Raw genomic sequence first — 16,373 nt, forward strand, 5'->3', positions numbered from 1 at the left:
TTTGATTACAGGAAGTCGTTGGATACATTTTCGCAGCCCACGAAAATAAACTTTTGTACGATATTTGATGGGAGGATGAAGACACTTTCACGACGCACCTGACATGGTTCGACAGATTGGCTGTTGCTTTGGGCTAGTCATCTGATGGGTTTTGAATCGAGCTACATGCAGGGAGCTAGTAGAATCAAGGAGTTCTATTTTTATTTTATAAAAACATTATATTTTATATAAAACTTCCTTGGTAGAATGAAAACTTAAGTCAAAAGCTCCGTTTAGCATCCAAATGTCGGCAGCTAACATAGCTGTTAATCTGAACGATCCTTCCTCTTCCAGCGAGGGCATGTGTGAAAGTTTTAAAACAAAGTATTTTGGATGGAGGCCAAATAGTTCAGCGATTAACTTCACTTAGTGGAGAGTGCAAGAAGCCTTGCAAGTACGTACGGTGTATTTCATTTCGTCTTTCATACTTATCAAAATAGTCCATCCGCGGACCTACATGTACATTCTGCCTTTTTCTACAACCTCATGATAAGCAATGTGTAGTTCTGATAAAGGAAAATTGATGGTCTTTAAACTGTCAAACGCTCAATAATATATATGACAGGTAAACTTCTCAACATCGAATTCTAATTATGACGCTCCATGCGGGGGTGAAAGAAAGCCAGAATTCATGAACCGAGTGTAGGCCTATACCCGATTGGACTTCATGTGACCAACCCTCGTTTTTCAGGGAGAAAATATTCGAAATTTCACGCTCGTCGAGCAAGTGGCCTCAGCATTCAACATTGGTAAGTGCGAAACAACTTCTGGATTTTTTTCTTTTTTATATTTTTAATGATTTTATCGAAGGATTATATCATTGAAGTCGTTTTTTTACAGAAATTCCTCACTTGGGAACTTTGTCAGCGAGCTAGGAAGATAAACGCCTCTCATGTTTGTGCGATTCCAAAGTAAGTTTAATTCTCATTTGCCAGTTGTTTATTTGTTTTTTAAACATATTAAGTATTTATGCATATTTGTTTGGATGTACATGTACATTTAGTGAGATGTAGGGATTTTACCACAATCGTTGACAAAAGGGAGAATTAACGTTTTGTTTAAAAAGAATATTTCAAAAATGCTATGAAAACGACACAAATAATAATGATCTTGAAAGTCATTTACAAGATCTAGGCTATATGCCACAGACAAACTGAACGATGCAAAACTCTAGTAACCGACAGACTGACAAAACGTAGCCACACAACTTTTCACAGAGTTAAAACACCGCTGAATTTGTTCATAGCTTCCAGGGCTGGTCGTTATCTTGGTTTGCAATAACCATTACTTTGGCATACATCAGTGTGTACGTTGCCATGTACATCAATGTGTACATCAGCCATACATCAGCCTCGGCATCGTCAATATGGAGTCCAGTGCGCATTCTCAGATTTGTTTACTACTAAATACGAAGACAGTGGTTCCAAAATGATGAATTGTTAAACGGTTTGAGGCGATTCCCAATCAACATAACCAGATCGTTTTCACCTTGACCTTACAGAGAGGATAATTTCGTGAACCTGGTGGTGTCTTTTGATACCACAAGATATGAAAATAGGGAACAGGTACTGGCCTTATCGGTAAGTCAAAATTCACAATGTAGACCCCAACATATCGAGATGAAAACGTCTCGTCGACATCACCAATCAAATATTTTGCTCTAGCTATCGCTATTTGCTGACATGGACACCTTAGATTACGAAATAGAAGTGCACACACCATCGTCGGGGGTTTAAGAATGAGTTACTAAGATCATATTCAGAGACCATTGGTCTCTACCGCCATGCAGCTCGATCCCTTTGGACAAGACTATTTCTCCCGGAGGAATACATTTATTTTCGCATCTTCACATTTTTTTCCAGGTGTCAGGTCTACAGGCGAGCGTTGGCGGAACACTTGGCCTCTGGGCCGGCATGTCCATGCTAACACTACCGGAAGTGGTCCTCCTGATTATCGATCTCATCCGGCTCTTCCGCCGCAGCCGTAGTCCTGATGTAGGTGCCCAGAAAGGTGCAGACCACTAAATTTGCCAGGGTGTCCTGAGATTCAGGGTATGTACCCGTATACAAAATGATGTAAAATTTGAAATATCAAGAGAGTGAATTGAAACCCCCTGATTATACGAGGATGGAATTAGGGACGAAGTGAGCTGGGGGCCTACATGTAGAAAGGGATGACCTCGTTTATTCCAATTGAAAGAACTGAAGCACGCACGCCACCTTCCTTCGTTAAACCAACAGAGAAAACAAGTTAAGACTTTTTGACATCACTGCAAAATACACTTTCAGTTGTGAAAGGCCGTTCAAGACAGAATCAGAGACTTTCTATAAATGTATTGAAAGACTCAGATAGAATAAAGCATTTACGAGTATGTCTAATTTTCTTAGTTTTTGAACTTCCGGAACCTGACTTCAGAAACTTCGCTACTATATGACTCGAACTCCTTAAACAAGTCATCAGTATTGAGTTGTTCTTCAATACAAACCACTTCCTTCACATCAGGAGCGGTCTTACTATCCTCGTCCAACCGAACAAAATCCTCCGACTTGTACCCATTATCGAAGTGAACATGCTTGATTTCTGAATATTTCACCCGAAAAGTATCCTTGACAACATCTGGCTTGTGAACCGATTCGAATTCCTTGCCGTTAAATGCACGGACCTTCACCAACAACGGATCATATAACCACGCGGAGACCTGACCATCCTCCGACTTAATTACCCCAGGGGGCTTTAAATCCGATGACGTTTCACCCAACGGTTGACACATTTCCCAACCTTTCGCAGATTTCTCCGTTGTCTTGCATGATTCGCTTGCTGCGGCCTCGTGTAACGCATCTAACAGTTCTCTTTTATATCTCCGTTTGGACTTCCTATTTTGCCTGGCTTTCCTCTCCGATTCAATCATTTTTGCAGAGCGGCAAGGTTCAATTTGAACTTTTTCAGTATTGGTCCCCTTCGATTTCAGAATATTCCCGACTGAATCCACCACTATATTTTCGAGTGATACACCAACACCAGAACCTTCATCGCCACCGTGCAACTCGTCCAATACCTTCCGAACAGAATGTCGTTTCGATGTTTGCTTCCGTATTTTCACCTTCGTCAGTTCAGGATGAGTTCGCGTCAGAAAATCCGGCGACATATTCGTTCCGGTCGTTACTATTTTCTTCATTTGTATTGTTGGTACTTTGCTTTTATTCTTTGCTGGTTGCTTGACTAGTTCTCTCGGTATCTGTTCGTTTACGCCAGACTTCAGTTCAATGGGCGTTTCAAACGAGGCAGAGTCTACCTTGCGATTGATAGCAATACTCTGATCTTCCTGTTCAGAGTCTCCGCACTCTTCCTTCGCACCTACAACAGCGTTTCCACCATTCTCATCGTAATAAAAGGATGGATCTGGATAGATATCCGCAGACCTCAGCCAAGTTGAGAATGTAGGGAGATAATAAAGCCTGTCGTGCATAGCAGCTACCTCTTTCTCGGAATAGGCTGCCTTGGCGTATCGGCTTTGAACCTTGGTAGCATCAGCCCCGCCGGACTTCGTACCGTCACCCCTCACACGGCTCGCGGCGGTACGAGTGCCTGCCAACCGGTCAACAACACAAGCGATACGTTTCGAAGTGAACTGCCGAAATGCAGCGATACGGTCATAGTGTTTCTGTCGGTCGTAAATTTCATCCAAATGTCCTTTCCTATCCCTAACCCGTTTCCAAGAAACCCACTTGTTTATACTCTCACATGTATGGGCCCTGTTCAAGATTTCACTGATGGTTTCCGCCGAGGAATATGTGGGCATTTCGTAGCAAAACTGACTGTTCGCTTTCTTGGTGTTCAACCGGAGCGAGCCCATCTCGGCTGGTTATAGCAGATCGCCGTTGACTTGATATAGATCCAACTGAAGCGTCTCATACGGTTGCTTCAGTCATCGAATAGACCGATTGACAACATCTGACATGTATGTAATTTCTTGCATACATACAACCTGTTGATTACTCTGAATTCCTGTGTTTATGAGCATATCTACAATACCGTAACGTAAAAGATAATACTCCAATATCTCTAAGATACAAGTAGTCCTCGCGTATACCGTCTATTCAAGAACACGTTCCTTGGACGGGTTAACGACAGCAAATATGGGATTTTGTTGGCTTCAAAGAGCATCACATCGCGAAAATGCCAAAATAAGTCGATCCATTATTTGAAGCTTTCTCTTCACATGCTGGATCGATAACTTATGACGATATGTACGTTAGGAAAATGTTTGGTTTAAGAAGTCGAACGCTTCTTATAAGACTCATGGGGTTCTAAAATCCCTTCTTAAGGGATCAGCGGCTTTAGATAAGTCAAAAGCAGTGTGAACCGGACTATAACTGAATGGAACTGCCTGATCCAGTGAGAAACCAAAATAACGACCTTCTTATATGTACGATTAAACTTCCAAAAGCCTCCGCACCACAGGCCTCCTTACTGTGTCGACCTGTCCAACCCGGTTCGGGGAGGCCCGTTTATTCGACCTATTTTACCTGTAACACGCCTCAATCGATATCATGAACCTTCGCAAGGGGATAACAACTTTATGGGGACCTGTTTTAGCACACCAACGCGGAACTACGCCTTGTGTCCGATCGACATGTCAACAGTGTTCCTCCGTTAAGAGTGAAAATGTCCAGGTGATGATGGTTCTTTTCCTCGATCATCAGCTGCCAGATCGAGGTTTTCAGCCGTATCCACGGCCAAAATCTGCCTTCGTTTCATCAAGGATAGGGACAGTCCTCTGCAGAATGTGCCTTAGCGTTTGTACACGACAACAAAGCAATATTGTGCGAAAAAGTTTTATTTAAACAAAAACATAAACTTGGGGGAAGCGGGATAATTTTCTGGTGCCGACTTCTGGTATAGAGGGCAGATATTCAATCGAAAATGTAACGTCGAAAAAATCGAAAAAAACGTTGGTAGAAAGTTTGTGTACATTTTCTGATGCACCCAAGAACTGCCCTCTATACAGGAACTCAGCAGCCCGACCTACAGTTCAACAGCTAGTTAATACGTCCCTCTATTCCCCCTTAAGATGGTGGATACAACGATCAACAATGAAACTAAATGCAGTTTGTTGTGTATAGTAACCAAGAAAAACATATATCACAGACCGCGGTGAAACAGTTCTTTATACAAAGCTATCATCAATATATATACTGCCGGTTGAGGAGGCCTCTGTTTTATATATGCAGTGGCAGGTAAATAGCCCCCCTCCCCCCACACTCCCAACCAGCTTTATCCACAGTATTGGGCCATCAATACGTACGCACAATTTCCCTACTTTCTTTACCCCCCCCCCCGCCTTACCTGTACGCGGGCCAGCATAAGCAAAATGGACCTCAAATTGACACTGACTGTCCTCCCCTGAAAACGTCCCCTAAATATGGATTATCCCAAACCATCATTCATAAACAGCCCATCAGGACGAGAGGAACAATCCTTCTCATTTCTATTTTGTACTAGTTATTACTAATTTAAATTATGCATACATGCTCTCTGTGTCTTCTCCCTGAGGGCTGAATTGAGGCATTATAGGCTGACCATTGTACAATTTGTCATGTTAATAAAGACATTATCAGCCCCCGATACAAAGCTGTGATAGCACGGTTTGACCTAACTCTCTTTTCGGCCACTGCCCAGTATACAGGGCGACACAAAATCATTGCAACCCATAACATGCGGAAATAAGTTGCTCATTATACTTCCATAGCATGCATGTATCAAATTCTGCAAGTTGAGACCGGTTTTAAAGCTGAAACAGACCATCTGAATCGCAGCACTAAAATTCCCAAAGCCGTTGTTATGTTTTCCGAAGGCATCATCTAAGTAATGAAAGTGGTAGCATTATTCATGCTTCAATGCCCATGTTTTGTATTGCAGACAATGTGTGTCACCCTGTATGAAATTGTTACATTGGATTTTACTCAGGTGCGACATGAAACGATCAATCCCAGACAAGCCACACGTCCTGAATACATGCTAAACCACTTAAATCCACCCGCACAGTGATTGTGCATGGTGCTCAAATATTGCCATACTGATTTTTTTAGAAAAATTGTTGCCAATAAAAGTCATCAACTAGAAGCTTTCGGAATATGTTCGAAAGAAAGTTGGATGCAAAAATATTATGCCGTTATTGCATGCGTGTTTATACATGTATACCAGTCATGCTGTTATCTGGTTATCACCAATCGCATGAAAAATTCGTCGCATATCACATAATAACACTTAGTTTTCAACGGCTGGTTTTTTTATATATAGTATTGCTTTTTTCACGAATTTTACTTCGGCAGTTCGAGAGTAATGCACTCACATTCATGACATATATTTGTGCAACTCTACTTTATAATCCTCACAAAACATTGCTATGTACGAGATAGCACAACAGTCGGGTACCTCATTGCTCAAGTGTCGCTTTTGTTTTCATCGTACACAGCGATCGCATTCTGAATTAAAATTTGTCATATCCTCGTCAAAAAAACCCAGATCATTATGATTGTCCAATTGTCAATTATTTTCATTTCAAAATGCACTGAGTGACTCGTTCAGAATTTCAAATGCATCTTAGACTAAATACCAACTTTTGGAAACCTGTCATATCCTCATAAGGAAATTCTTCTTCAACTATCAAATTCATTTTAACCGGTCTGGAAAATTCATATTCAACAACACTGGGCGTAGTTCATTATCAAACCCATGATTTCATTATCTTTCTGTTTGTGTGGTTGTTTGTGGTCAGCTATATGAATGGGTAGAACTATTTTCTACCTCCGCCGTGGAGCAGCCACGCCAATAATCGCGATGAGAGCGAGGGCGCATCAGCAAAACTGGATGACTTTCATCATATACATGTAGATGATTGAATACACCTGGTGCAGGGAACCAACTTTATGTGATACAACAATAATATGAACTGAGAAATAACTAAATGCAACGTTCGTATATAAAAAAGGAAATTTCCACGTAAAGAACACAATAAACAACGATTTTCATCAAACTGACACAATCGACATCTTGGTAACGTCTGATTTCTCTTCCTTCATGGGAGTCACCTTGTTTCTATCAAAGGACTTCTTCACGAGGCTGATGGGCGCCCAGGATCTGCCTGTGTTTTCACTCATATCACTTCCAGAACTTCTGACTTTCTTCTTCTTGTTGACAGTGGCAAGGCCGAGACAGCAGGCCACTATCTCCGTGACTCGTAGTACGTACATGAGACCCAACCAAGGATCTGCTGGGGCGAAAGCAAACGGCGACAGCACGCCAAAGACACCAAATGCCGCATAAACATGCGCAGTCGCCATGATGAACGCATCAGCAGCAAACAGGCCGAGAGTAACCACAATTTGTTTCCTGCCGCTTCCTTGAGCTCCTGCGGAGGCGCCAAGGTTAGACGCTATTTTATGTGCAGCGTACGAGTAGCCAGCCACCATACACAGTCCAAATAAAAAGAATAAAGTCTGGCACATGAGGAGCAATATCTTCGCCGTAACATAAAGCTCCACTATCACGTCCACTGTAGTCACTAGGACGAAATGCCCGACGATAGCGCCAAAAATCGTCTGCCATTTTGTGAATAAAGGCGGCCCCATGGACATCTTCGTAGAGTCCAATAGCACTGCTAATAAAAGAGTGAATATTCCTGTTAATGCTGGCCAGCCAGTTGACCAGAACAAGCGATAGGCTAAGAGCGGCAGTCGTCCTTTTGAATTATATGGATCCGCAAGTAATAAGATCCCTCGTGAAAATCCAAGCCACCCCACAAGACAATTGAGAGATAATCCGAGATATCCCTTCGTGGCAGCATCTTCGACCTGTGTCCGTCGGTATATGTACATTCCAATATTATAGATGCATATCAATGCGATGATTAGAAAAATAATTCCAATCAAGTAGAAGTGAATCTGCCACATGATTTGCCATTGTTGTGTAGTGCTATCCCATTCGGGTACAGGTTCAGCTTCTGATAGACCACGGCCACCCTCCGCCTCGGGGAATAGGGTGCTGTTACCAAACCCCTCCGGCTCCGAAGAAACATTCCAATTCTCTGGTTCCACATTTGGCGTTGAATATTCGGCCTCGGGATACATCTTCGATTCTGGTTCTGGTATTACAGATGTACCATTCTTAGATACCGCAGGCTCAGGACTGCTATTTATTTCGGGCTCAGCACTTGCCTCGACTTCAGGTTTAGCACTGGGTTCTGAACTGCTTTCTGCTGCGGGCTCAGGACTGCTTTCAGGTTCCGGTTCAGCACTAGTAACTGTGTTAGGTTCAGCGCTGGATTCAACCTCAGGTTCAGCACTGGCTTCTGCTGTTGGTTCAGCACTGGTTTCTGCTTTTGGTTCGGCACTTACTTCCGCTTTTGGTTCAGGGCTAGTTTCTGATTTTGGTTCAGTACTGGTTTCTACTTCCGGTACAGCACTAGCTTTGGCTCCTGGTTCTGCACTTGCTTCTGCTGTTGGTTCAGCACTGGTTTCTGCTGTTGGTTCAGCACTTGCTTCTGCTACTGGTTCAGAGCTAGTTTCTGCGTTTGGTTCAGCACTGGTTTCTACTTTCGATACAGCACTTGCTTCTGCTTCTGGTTCAGCACTGGTTTCTGCTGTTGGTTCAGCACTAGTTTCTGCTGTTGGTTCAACACTGGTTTCTGCTTTCGGTTCTGTACTGGTTTCTACTTCCGGTACAGCACTAGCTTCGGCTCCTGGTTCTGCACTGGTTTCTGCTTTCGGTTCGGCACTTACTTCCGCTTTTGGTTCAGGGCTAGTTTCTGATTTTGGTTCAGTACTGGTTTCTACTTCCGGTACAGCACTAGCTTCGGCTCCAGGTTCTGCACTGGTTTCTGCTGTTGGTTCAGCACTAGTTTCTGCTGTTGGTTCAGCACTGGTTTCTGCTGTTGGTTCAGCACTGGTTTCTGCTTTTGGTTCGGCACTGGTTTCTGCTGTTGGTTCGGCACTGGTTTCTGCTGTTGGTTCAGCACTGGTTTCTGCTTTTGGTTCGGCACTTACTTCCGATACTGGTTCAGAGCTAGTTTCTGCGTTTGGTTCAGCACTGGTTTCTACTTCCGATACAGCACTTGCTTCTGCTGTTGGTTCAGCACTGGTTTCTGCTGTTGGTTCAACACTGGTTTCTGCTTTCGGTTCGGCACTTACTTCCGCTTTTGGTTCAGGGCTAGTTGCTGCTTTTGGTTCAGCACTGGTTTCTGCTGTTGGTTCAGCACTGGTTTCTGCTGTTGGTTCAGCACTGGTTTCTGCTTTCGGTTCGGCACTTACCGCCGCTTTTGGTTCAGGACTAGTTTCTGCTTTTGGTTCAGTACTGGTTTCTACTTCCGGTACAGCGCTAGCTTCTACTTCTGGTTCTGCACTGGTTTCTGCTTTTGGTTCAGCACTGGTTTCTGCTTTTGGTTCAGCACTGGTTTCTGCTTTTGGTTCAGCACTGGTTTCTGCTGTTGGTTCAGCACTGGTTTCTGCTTTTGGTTCGGCACTTACTTCTGCTACTGGTTCAGGGCTAGTTTCTGCTTTTGGTTCAGCACTGGTTTCTGCTGTTGGTTCAGCACTGGTTTCTGGTGTTGGTTCAGCACTGGTTTCTGCTGTTGGTTCTGCACTGGTTTCTGGTGTTGGTTCAGCACTGGTTTCTGCTGTTGGTTCAGCACTGGTTCCTGCTGTTGGTTCTGCACTGGTTTCTGCTGTTGGTTCAGCACTGGTCTCTGCTGTTGGTTCAGCACTGGTCTCTGCTTCAGGTTTAGCACTAGTTTCTGCTTTTGGTTCTGCAGTAGTTTCTGCGTAAGTTTCAGATTTCGTACTACTTTCGGCAACAGCCATTAGTTCAAATTCAGTAACACCACCTGCAGCCTCAGCCACCACACTCGTTCCTGTCAAAGGTGCAGCAGTAGCTGTAATTCTTGGTCCTTGCGTATCGGCAACCACAGTTGTTGGTTGCAATACAGCAGTTAATGGTACTCCTACAGGCAATCCTGTTGGTGCTTGTGTCAGCTGTGTAGAAGATCTCACTGCGTGTGTGGTCCGTTCTGCCAAAGGCCCGTCTGTTGCTTCAACTGGAATCTCAGCAGCTGATTGAAATTCTAAAGATCTTGTTAACCTCGCTGTTAGCACACTCGTAGATTGATCCGTAATCTCACTTATTGATTCATCTACAGTTTGCGTGGTATGTTTTGTTCCAGACCCTCTCGCTGGTTCAACTACAGACAGAGTTGTTAATCCCTTTGACAGAGTTGTTGGCTCTGTCGCTGGCCGTGTTGGTTCTTCTTTAGGCTGGACGTTTAGTTCAGTTGTTTTCGGAGTAGTTGACCCTGCTGCTGGCTGCCGTGTTAGATATGTTCCAGGCTGCTTTTCGAATTCTGTTGGAGGACGAGTTATTAATTCTATAGGAGGATGAGTTGTTTGTTCTTTTGGAGGATGAGATGTTTGTTCTATTGGAGGAGGATGTGTTGGATTTGTTTCCGGTTGTGTTGTTGGTGGTTCTGTTGCAGGCTGAGCAGTTAGTTCAGTTATTGCCCAAGTCGTTAATTTTGTTGCTGATTGAGTATTTAGATTTGTTACCGGTTGAGTTGTTAGTTCTGCAGCAGGCTTAGTTGCCGGTTCTGCAGCTGGCTGAGTGATTCGTTCTGTGGCACGCTGAGTTTTTGGATCTGGTACCGACTGAGTAATTAGTTCCGTTGCAGGCTGAGTTGTTGGATCTGCAGCAGGTCTAGTCGTTGGCTCTGCTGCAGGCACAGTTGTTGGTTCTGCGGCAGGCTGAGTAGTTGGTTCCTTCGCGAGCGGAGTTGTTAGTTCTGTTGCGGGTTGAGCTCTTGGTTCTGCTGCAGGGGCAGTTGGCTGAGTTATTGGTTCTGTGTCCGGCAAAGTCGTTAGTTCTGGTGCAGGCCGAGTTGTTGGTTTTGCTGCAGGCCGAGTGTTTGATTCTTCTGCAATCACAGCTGTTGATATAACTAGAGCTCGAGTCGCTACAGACTCGCTTGTCGATTCAGTGTCAGACTCAGTAGTTGATTCAATTGCAATTTCCTTTGATGCAGATCTGGATATTGATATAACTTCAGGCTCAGTCGTTGGTTCTACTACCAGCTCACCTATTAAAGTTACTATAGTCTCAAATGTGGAGACAGGGAGAGTTGTTAGTTTTGTTTGTTGTGGTTCACTTCTAAGATCTTCTACCCACTGGGTCGTAGAATCGTCAGCAAAGGGAACTGTTGACTGAATACCTGGAACTGTAGTCGTTTCTACCACGTTCTCACCTAGTTGTCGAGCTGTATGCTCCGTCGTTAATGGATCGGAAATTTCAGTAAGTGCACTCAGTGGTTCAGTCGTTTTAAATGCTGATTCTCGTTGAGTTTGGCTTGATCCCGCAGTAGTTTTCGACGCAAGCTTCGTTGGCAATTTCGCTACATGTTCAGTTGTGGTCCAAAGTGATGGCTGGGTAGTCGATTTCTCTTGAGCCTCATTTGTCGATTTAGTGTTAGTAACTAACTGAGCAGTAGTTCCGGATTTAGATGTTAGCTCACCAGTTTCTTCGGTGGCTTGTGTATCAGGAGTGGTAGGGTCGTTCTCGGCAACAGTTTTTGTTGCCAGCAAAAGCTCGATTGGATCTGGACCTGATGTTGATACTGCATTGGCCTCTGTAGTCTGGTTAACCTCGGGTTCAGTGATGAATGCGTCTGCGTTCAGGACCGACGTATCTTGGTCGATGACCATCTTGACCTAGGACGAGTTGCAATGTCTGCAAGAGAGAGAAAAAGCAAGTGACAGAATGGGATGAATCAAAACGAAAAACAACAAAGGTCAACTAAAGGTCTTGGCGCTGATCCACGATGACGCCAACCTTGACTTTAGAATGTCTTCTTTCATGAGATGGAGGTACTTTCAGTACGAGTTCTGCAGACGATAGACATTAAAAGAGGGTCCAAAAGGAATAAAATATCAATGTATGGTATCAATATCAGTTTGGGTGATTGATACCGCATCATGATGAACTTAATTACATTTCGTGAATTCACAGGCAACTGATGTGTCCCACTTCGCATTGACCCAGTAAGTTGGAATCCATATTTTCAATGAACTGAATCGTGACAGATAATTGATAAGCCCACGTTTATTTCTTTGCAAAAACACCCCAAAACGATACTTTGGCGAGCTGAAACTACGTATACAGCCCCCAGCGGCAGAGGAAAAAGGTTTCGACTTTGCCCAGATGGTGTAATTAGTGTTCGGCGCATTAATTGCTCAACGAAGTCTTTTAACGAGGACTTCGGTCATCCACTCTTACGTGATCACCGTGATCATCGAACAAGCTACTAGTAATGACCATTGGAATCGATCCAATAATAATTTACACAGACAATAAGTAAGTACTATAGATGTGATAGATAAATAATTGGACTGGAGAGTGGTGAAACAAACCCGCTGTGTGCCGATGTGACAGTCTTTGAGTGTTTCAATTGTTGAGTGCTTCTCCTCATTACTTTGTTTGGAAACGCTGACGGACTGACGTGCGTATAGAAGTTTGTGCTTTAGGTCACAGTTGTTTTACAAAAAAACATTAAACCACTTCAGCATGGTAATAAAAAAATATTATGTGATGTCCTTTTCCCAGCCACCAGCTCTTCGTGTAGGCCGCGAAAACAAAACGAACATTTTGCCATCAACCGATGTGATTAACAAAGCTGAATGTGAGTTGATTGGTCAGAATGTCGGAGATGATTACGAAGCTGGAAAATCAACGTCGGATATTTATAATTCATATAGATGATGCCACCCACGAAGCAGCTTCTGATTATGATCAGAGTTCAACTGAAGGGGTTCTTCCATGTCAACATTTTGTATACTTCTCAATGTAATAAGTGAGCGCTAAGATTCATGAATTGCACGATATAAAAAAGCTCATAGTTCACGCCCTTCTGATGAAGAGGAAATGGAAGTTCTTCTTATTGTTACAAGTACAATGTATACACTTGCGCCTTTTACTGTAAAACTGTGTTCTGTCTCTGAACTTTACATAACGAGTCGCACTGGTCGAGCATCGAACCCACGACCTTCCAATAACAAGTCGGTTGCTATTCGACTGCGCCACCGCCGGCGCGCTTTCCAGTGACGGCAAAAAATCATGATGAGGATGAGGATGAGGATGAGAGATTATGGGGAACGTCAGAAAGCTACTGGATCTTCCTGAAGTAGTTAGTTGTTCCTGCAGGCCAATTAGACAACACAGATTTTTTTATACAACATCGATAATCACAACGGTCTATCTAGATCGAGTAGGAGAGAATACAACATCGATAGACTATATTACTGTGTACTTCTAAAGCGCCATAAAAGTATCTAATTTACGTCTCCACCCATTTTCAGAATGTAGAAAGACACAGTACTCGACGCAGGTAGACCTGGCTTTTGAGTTTTTTGTCTTTCACGTGAAATTAGTTTTTCTGACACACAAGGTTTTGACAGTGCACGCTCGTTGTGGCATATTACCCGTCCCATCTTTCGACATCGTGATCAGGAACTCGAACGATGGGATATTTGTTCGCGTTTGCGTTTCGGAGGCACTTTGCGAAAACTCCCTCTTACACAAAAATGGCTCAAACGCGCAAAGATATGGGGAATTGTCACACCTAAACAAGTTGAAGTTGGAGTTCATGCTATATCTGACCAAAAAAGAACAACCCGATCTTAGCAGACAACACTAAAGACTACTGAAGGTCTCACTTTCTCCACATAAGCGTGTCAGTGTTACGCGGAGTGCTAAATCCGCCATGGCCTTTGTCACGACGGCCACCAACAAATGCCGGTGTAGAAGTTCGAAATGTCCTCGGGTGGAATGTCCGGACAACAAAGTATTATATTGCTTCTACTGAATCATACCATCATCTGTCAGAATATAATGGGGCCGGACACTTTTTCCAGGGGACAGATTTTCTACTTCTATACCGGCCTTGTGCGTGATACGGTGATGTGGAGACAAGCCTTGGCCCGCAATGGAAACAAGGAACACTCTTGACACAACTTACTGCAGCCATTTTTAGACCTTGATCAAACCGTCGGTGTGAGAAGTTCCTGTAAATGCGATATAAAAGCAGCGTTATTCAGAATCAGTCCGTCTTCATCTGTAAATAATCAGTCTTTGGTCACAGGCGGCCCGGCGTCCCTTGGGCGGCAGCGAATACCTCAACCATGGTTACTCCGTCCTGACGTTCTCCGTAACCAACCCTTTATGGACACGATGGGGTCGTATGGAATCCACTCGGCTGGCGACTGATTTATATAACGTTAACTGTCATGTTAGTTGTTGACCAGTGAACTTTTGTTTGCGAAACGCCCAAATCATTTTTCCTCGGCTTGACATTTCTTGCAAAGAACCACGAGTGCGCAGTGCCGGTGCAAAACGTATCATCTTTCCTGAGGTGCGTGCATGTAATTCCTGGTGCGAAAGATTAACCCAAATTGCGGTGCTTTTTATGACGCGAAAAACTCAATAACCGCTCCAAAAGCAACAACTCAGGAGAGGAGATGATCATCCGAAGTAAACTGAGGGAAGAATAACGAACTGTTGCAGTCTTAGAAGTGATGTGACGTCATGGTCATGGTTGAAAAACTTACATGTCTAATGATTTCATGATCATGACCCAAAACCTGGGGTACGTATTGGTCAATCGTCGAAGAAATTAATCCTGTGTAAGAATTTATCATGAAGCCAATGAATAGCCGCCAATTCGAATTAGTAATTGCAACCAGGCTAGTAAATATCGATTTGCACAAGCAAAGATAATCGATCAGATAAAGGATTATTCATGGCACAAAACATGTAATTGAGACCGCTGGAAGACAATTGGCGTCCATCGGTCGTGATCGTGATGATGGAGCTGTCCGTAGACTCATATATCCAGGTTCGTTTGGCCATTGTTTAAGGGAAATTACTACTCATTGTGTCAGAAATTGTGGCGAAACAACTGATTAGCGCCCAATTCGAAGTATAATTGCAACCTGTGGTACTAGGAATCTGAACACTGACCGAAGGCGTTAGCCCCCATCAGTGGCTGTGGCTAGACTGATGTTAAAAATAGTGATTGTTGGTTAAGTCACTAAATGCCTCCCGCCGAATAGACTAAGTCTAGGCCCTCGGCCACCAGTCTACCTGGTGCTACTGTAAGAACGGCCCCTATGGAAATAAATCGACAATCTATCAACCAAGTGCCGCATAGACCTACCCTTATAATCCTTTCCTATCGGAGAGATGGTGTTTTGTCATTACGGAAGAAAGAAAAGCCCCGTTCTAATTTCCTCACGAAGGACATGTATGTACGTATAGTCTCGCCGATCGAAAGCGGCAAAAGAATAAATTTCACTATACACAACTCGAGAAGAGCAATAGGCCCCAGATGCAGACAAATGGGGCGATCTTATATTACACAACTGGATGAAAAAGTGTCGGTACTAAAAGTTTATGTCTAATTGGTCTCACTTTGCAGAAAATGCAGATTCGCATGGCGACAATGACCACATCAACCGACTCCTTCAAGCAATTCCTGAGTAGTGTTTACCCTATTAGTGCCTATTTTACTAGCAGCTTTGTAATAATACGCGTTTAGGGGCAATTAAAACAGATTTGTTAATGATTTTTGCATTTTTAATTGGCAACTGCGTCATTACCACAATTGTTAAATTCTCAAATATATCAGTGAGTGAGTGTAATGAGAATTTGCGTCGGTTAAAATGTTGACGAGCGGGAAAATGTTGAAATGTTAATCACATTGTCGAGTCGATAGCACTATCATATTGACCAACGACGCCCGCGTTTTTATCATATATAATTATATCCGCTTCCCACATACATTGTTTGAAATAATATTTATGCTGGCGTCTTGAAAAGAGAGTAGGCGCACGGCAGATTTTTGTCGCCATCTTTGAAAATGTCAAAATGAAGGCAATCAGTATAAATTCAATTTGAAGTGCATTGTACTTTCTGTTTCTTTGCGTTGCCATGCCAACGTAACCTAAACTTGAAGCGCCCCGCTGACTAGGAATCGGCTAACTTTTCAAATAGCGGTACAGAAGTACCCTTTTCGATAAAAGAGCCAATATCCGTTTAGTGTATTTGTAAAGCTTTCAATCTTCGGGGTAATCAATACGAGAGAATGGCTGTCGGTGGGGAAACATGAAAACGCGGAATAAATATCGTGGACAGCCTCCAGAAGGCATTCATATCAAAAGTGACAATAGTCCTAATAATTTGTCACAATCTTGTAACGCATGGTTTTCGAAAATACCCACGGCTATTTCGAATAATTCGAC

The 16,373-nt window shown here is 43.4% G+C and overlaps 1 protein-coding gene and 1 long non-coding RNA gene across 2 annotated transcripts; one reads left to right on the top strand and one right to left on the bottom strand.

Moving 5' to 3' along the window:
- Nucleotides 1-300: 300 nt before the first annotated feature.
- On the top strand, nucleotides 301-2,410 carry LOC135496335 (uncharacterized). The gene is made up of 5 exons (XR_010448651.1): nucleotides 301-433; nucleotides 731-788; nucleotides 880-950; nucleotides 1,541-1,619; nucleotides 1,902-2,410. It is a non-coding gene; the product is annotated as an uncharacterized LOC135496335 (long non-coding RNA).
- A 4,660-nt stretch (nucleotides 2,411-7,070) lies between these two features.
- On the bottom strand, nucleotides 7,071-11,783 carry LOC135495293 (mucin-2-like). Its single transcript, XM_064783756.1, has one exon. It carries the CDS (start codon nucleotides 11,781-11,783, stop codon nucleotides 7,071-7,073), a length of 4,713 nt encoding a protein of 1,570 aa, XP_064639826.1.
- Between the last annotated feature and the right edge of the window lie 4,590 nt (nucleotides 11,784-16,373).

The sequence above is a fragment of the Lineus longissimus genome, chromosome 11 (assembly GCF_910592395.1).
Source record: "Lineus longissimus chromosome 11, tnLinLong1.2, whole genome shotgun sequence".
In the NCBI taxonomy this organism is placed as follows: domain Eukaryota; kingdom Metazoa; phylum Nemertea; class Pilidiophora; order Heteronemertea; family Lineidae; genus Lineus; species Lineus longissimus.

Excerpts from the sequence above, each read along its gene's own strand:
- LOC135495293 (XM_064783756.1), bottom strand. The coding sequence starts at position 11,783 with ATGGTCATCGACCAAGATACGTCGGTCCTGAACGCAGACGCATTCATC.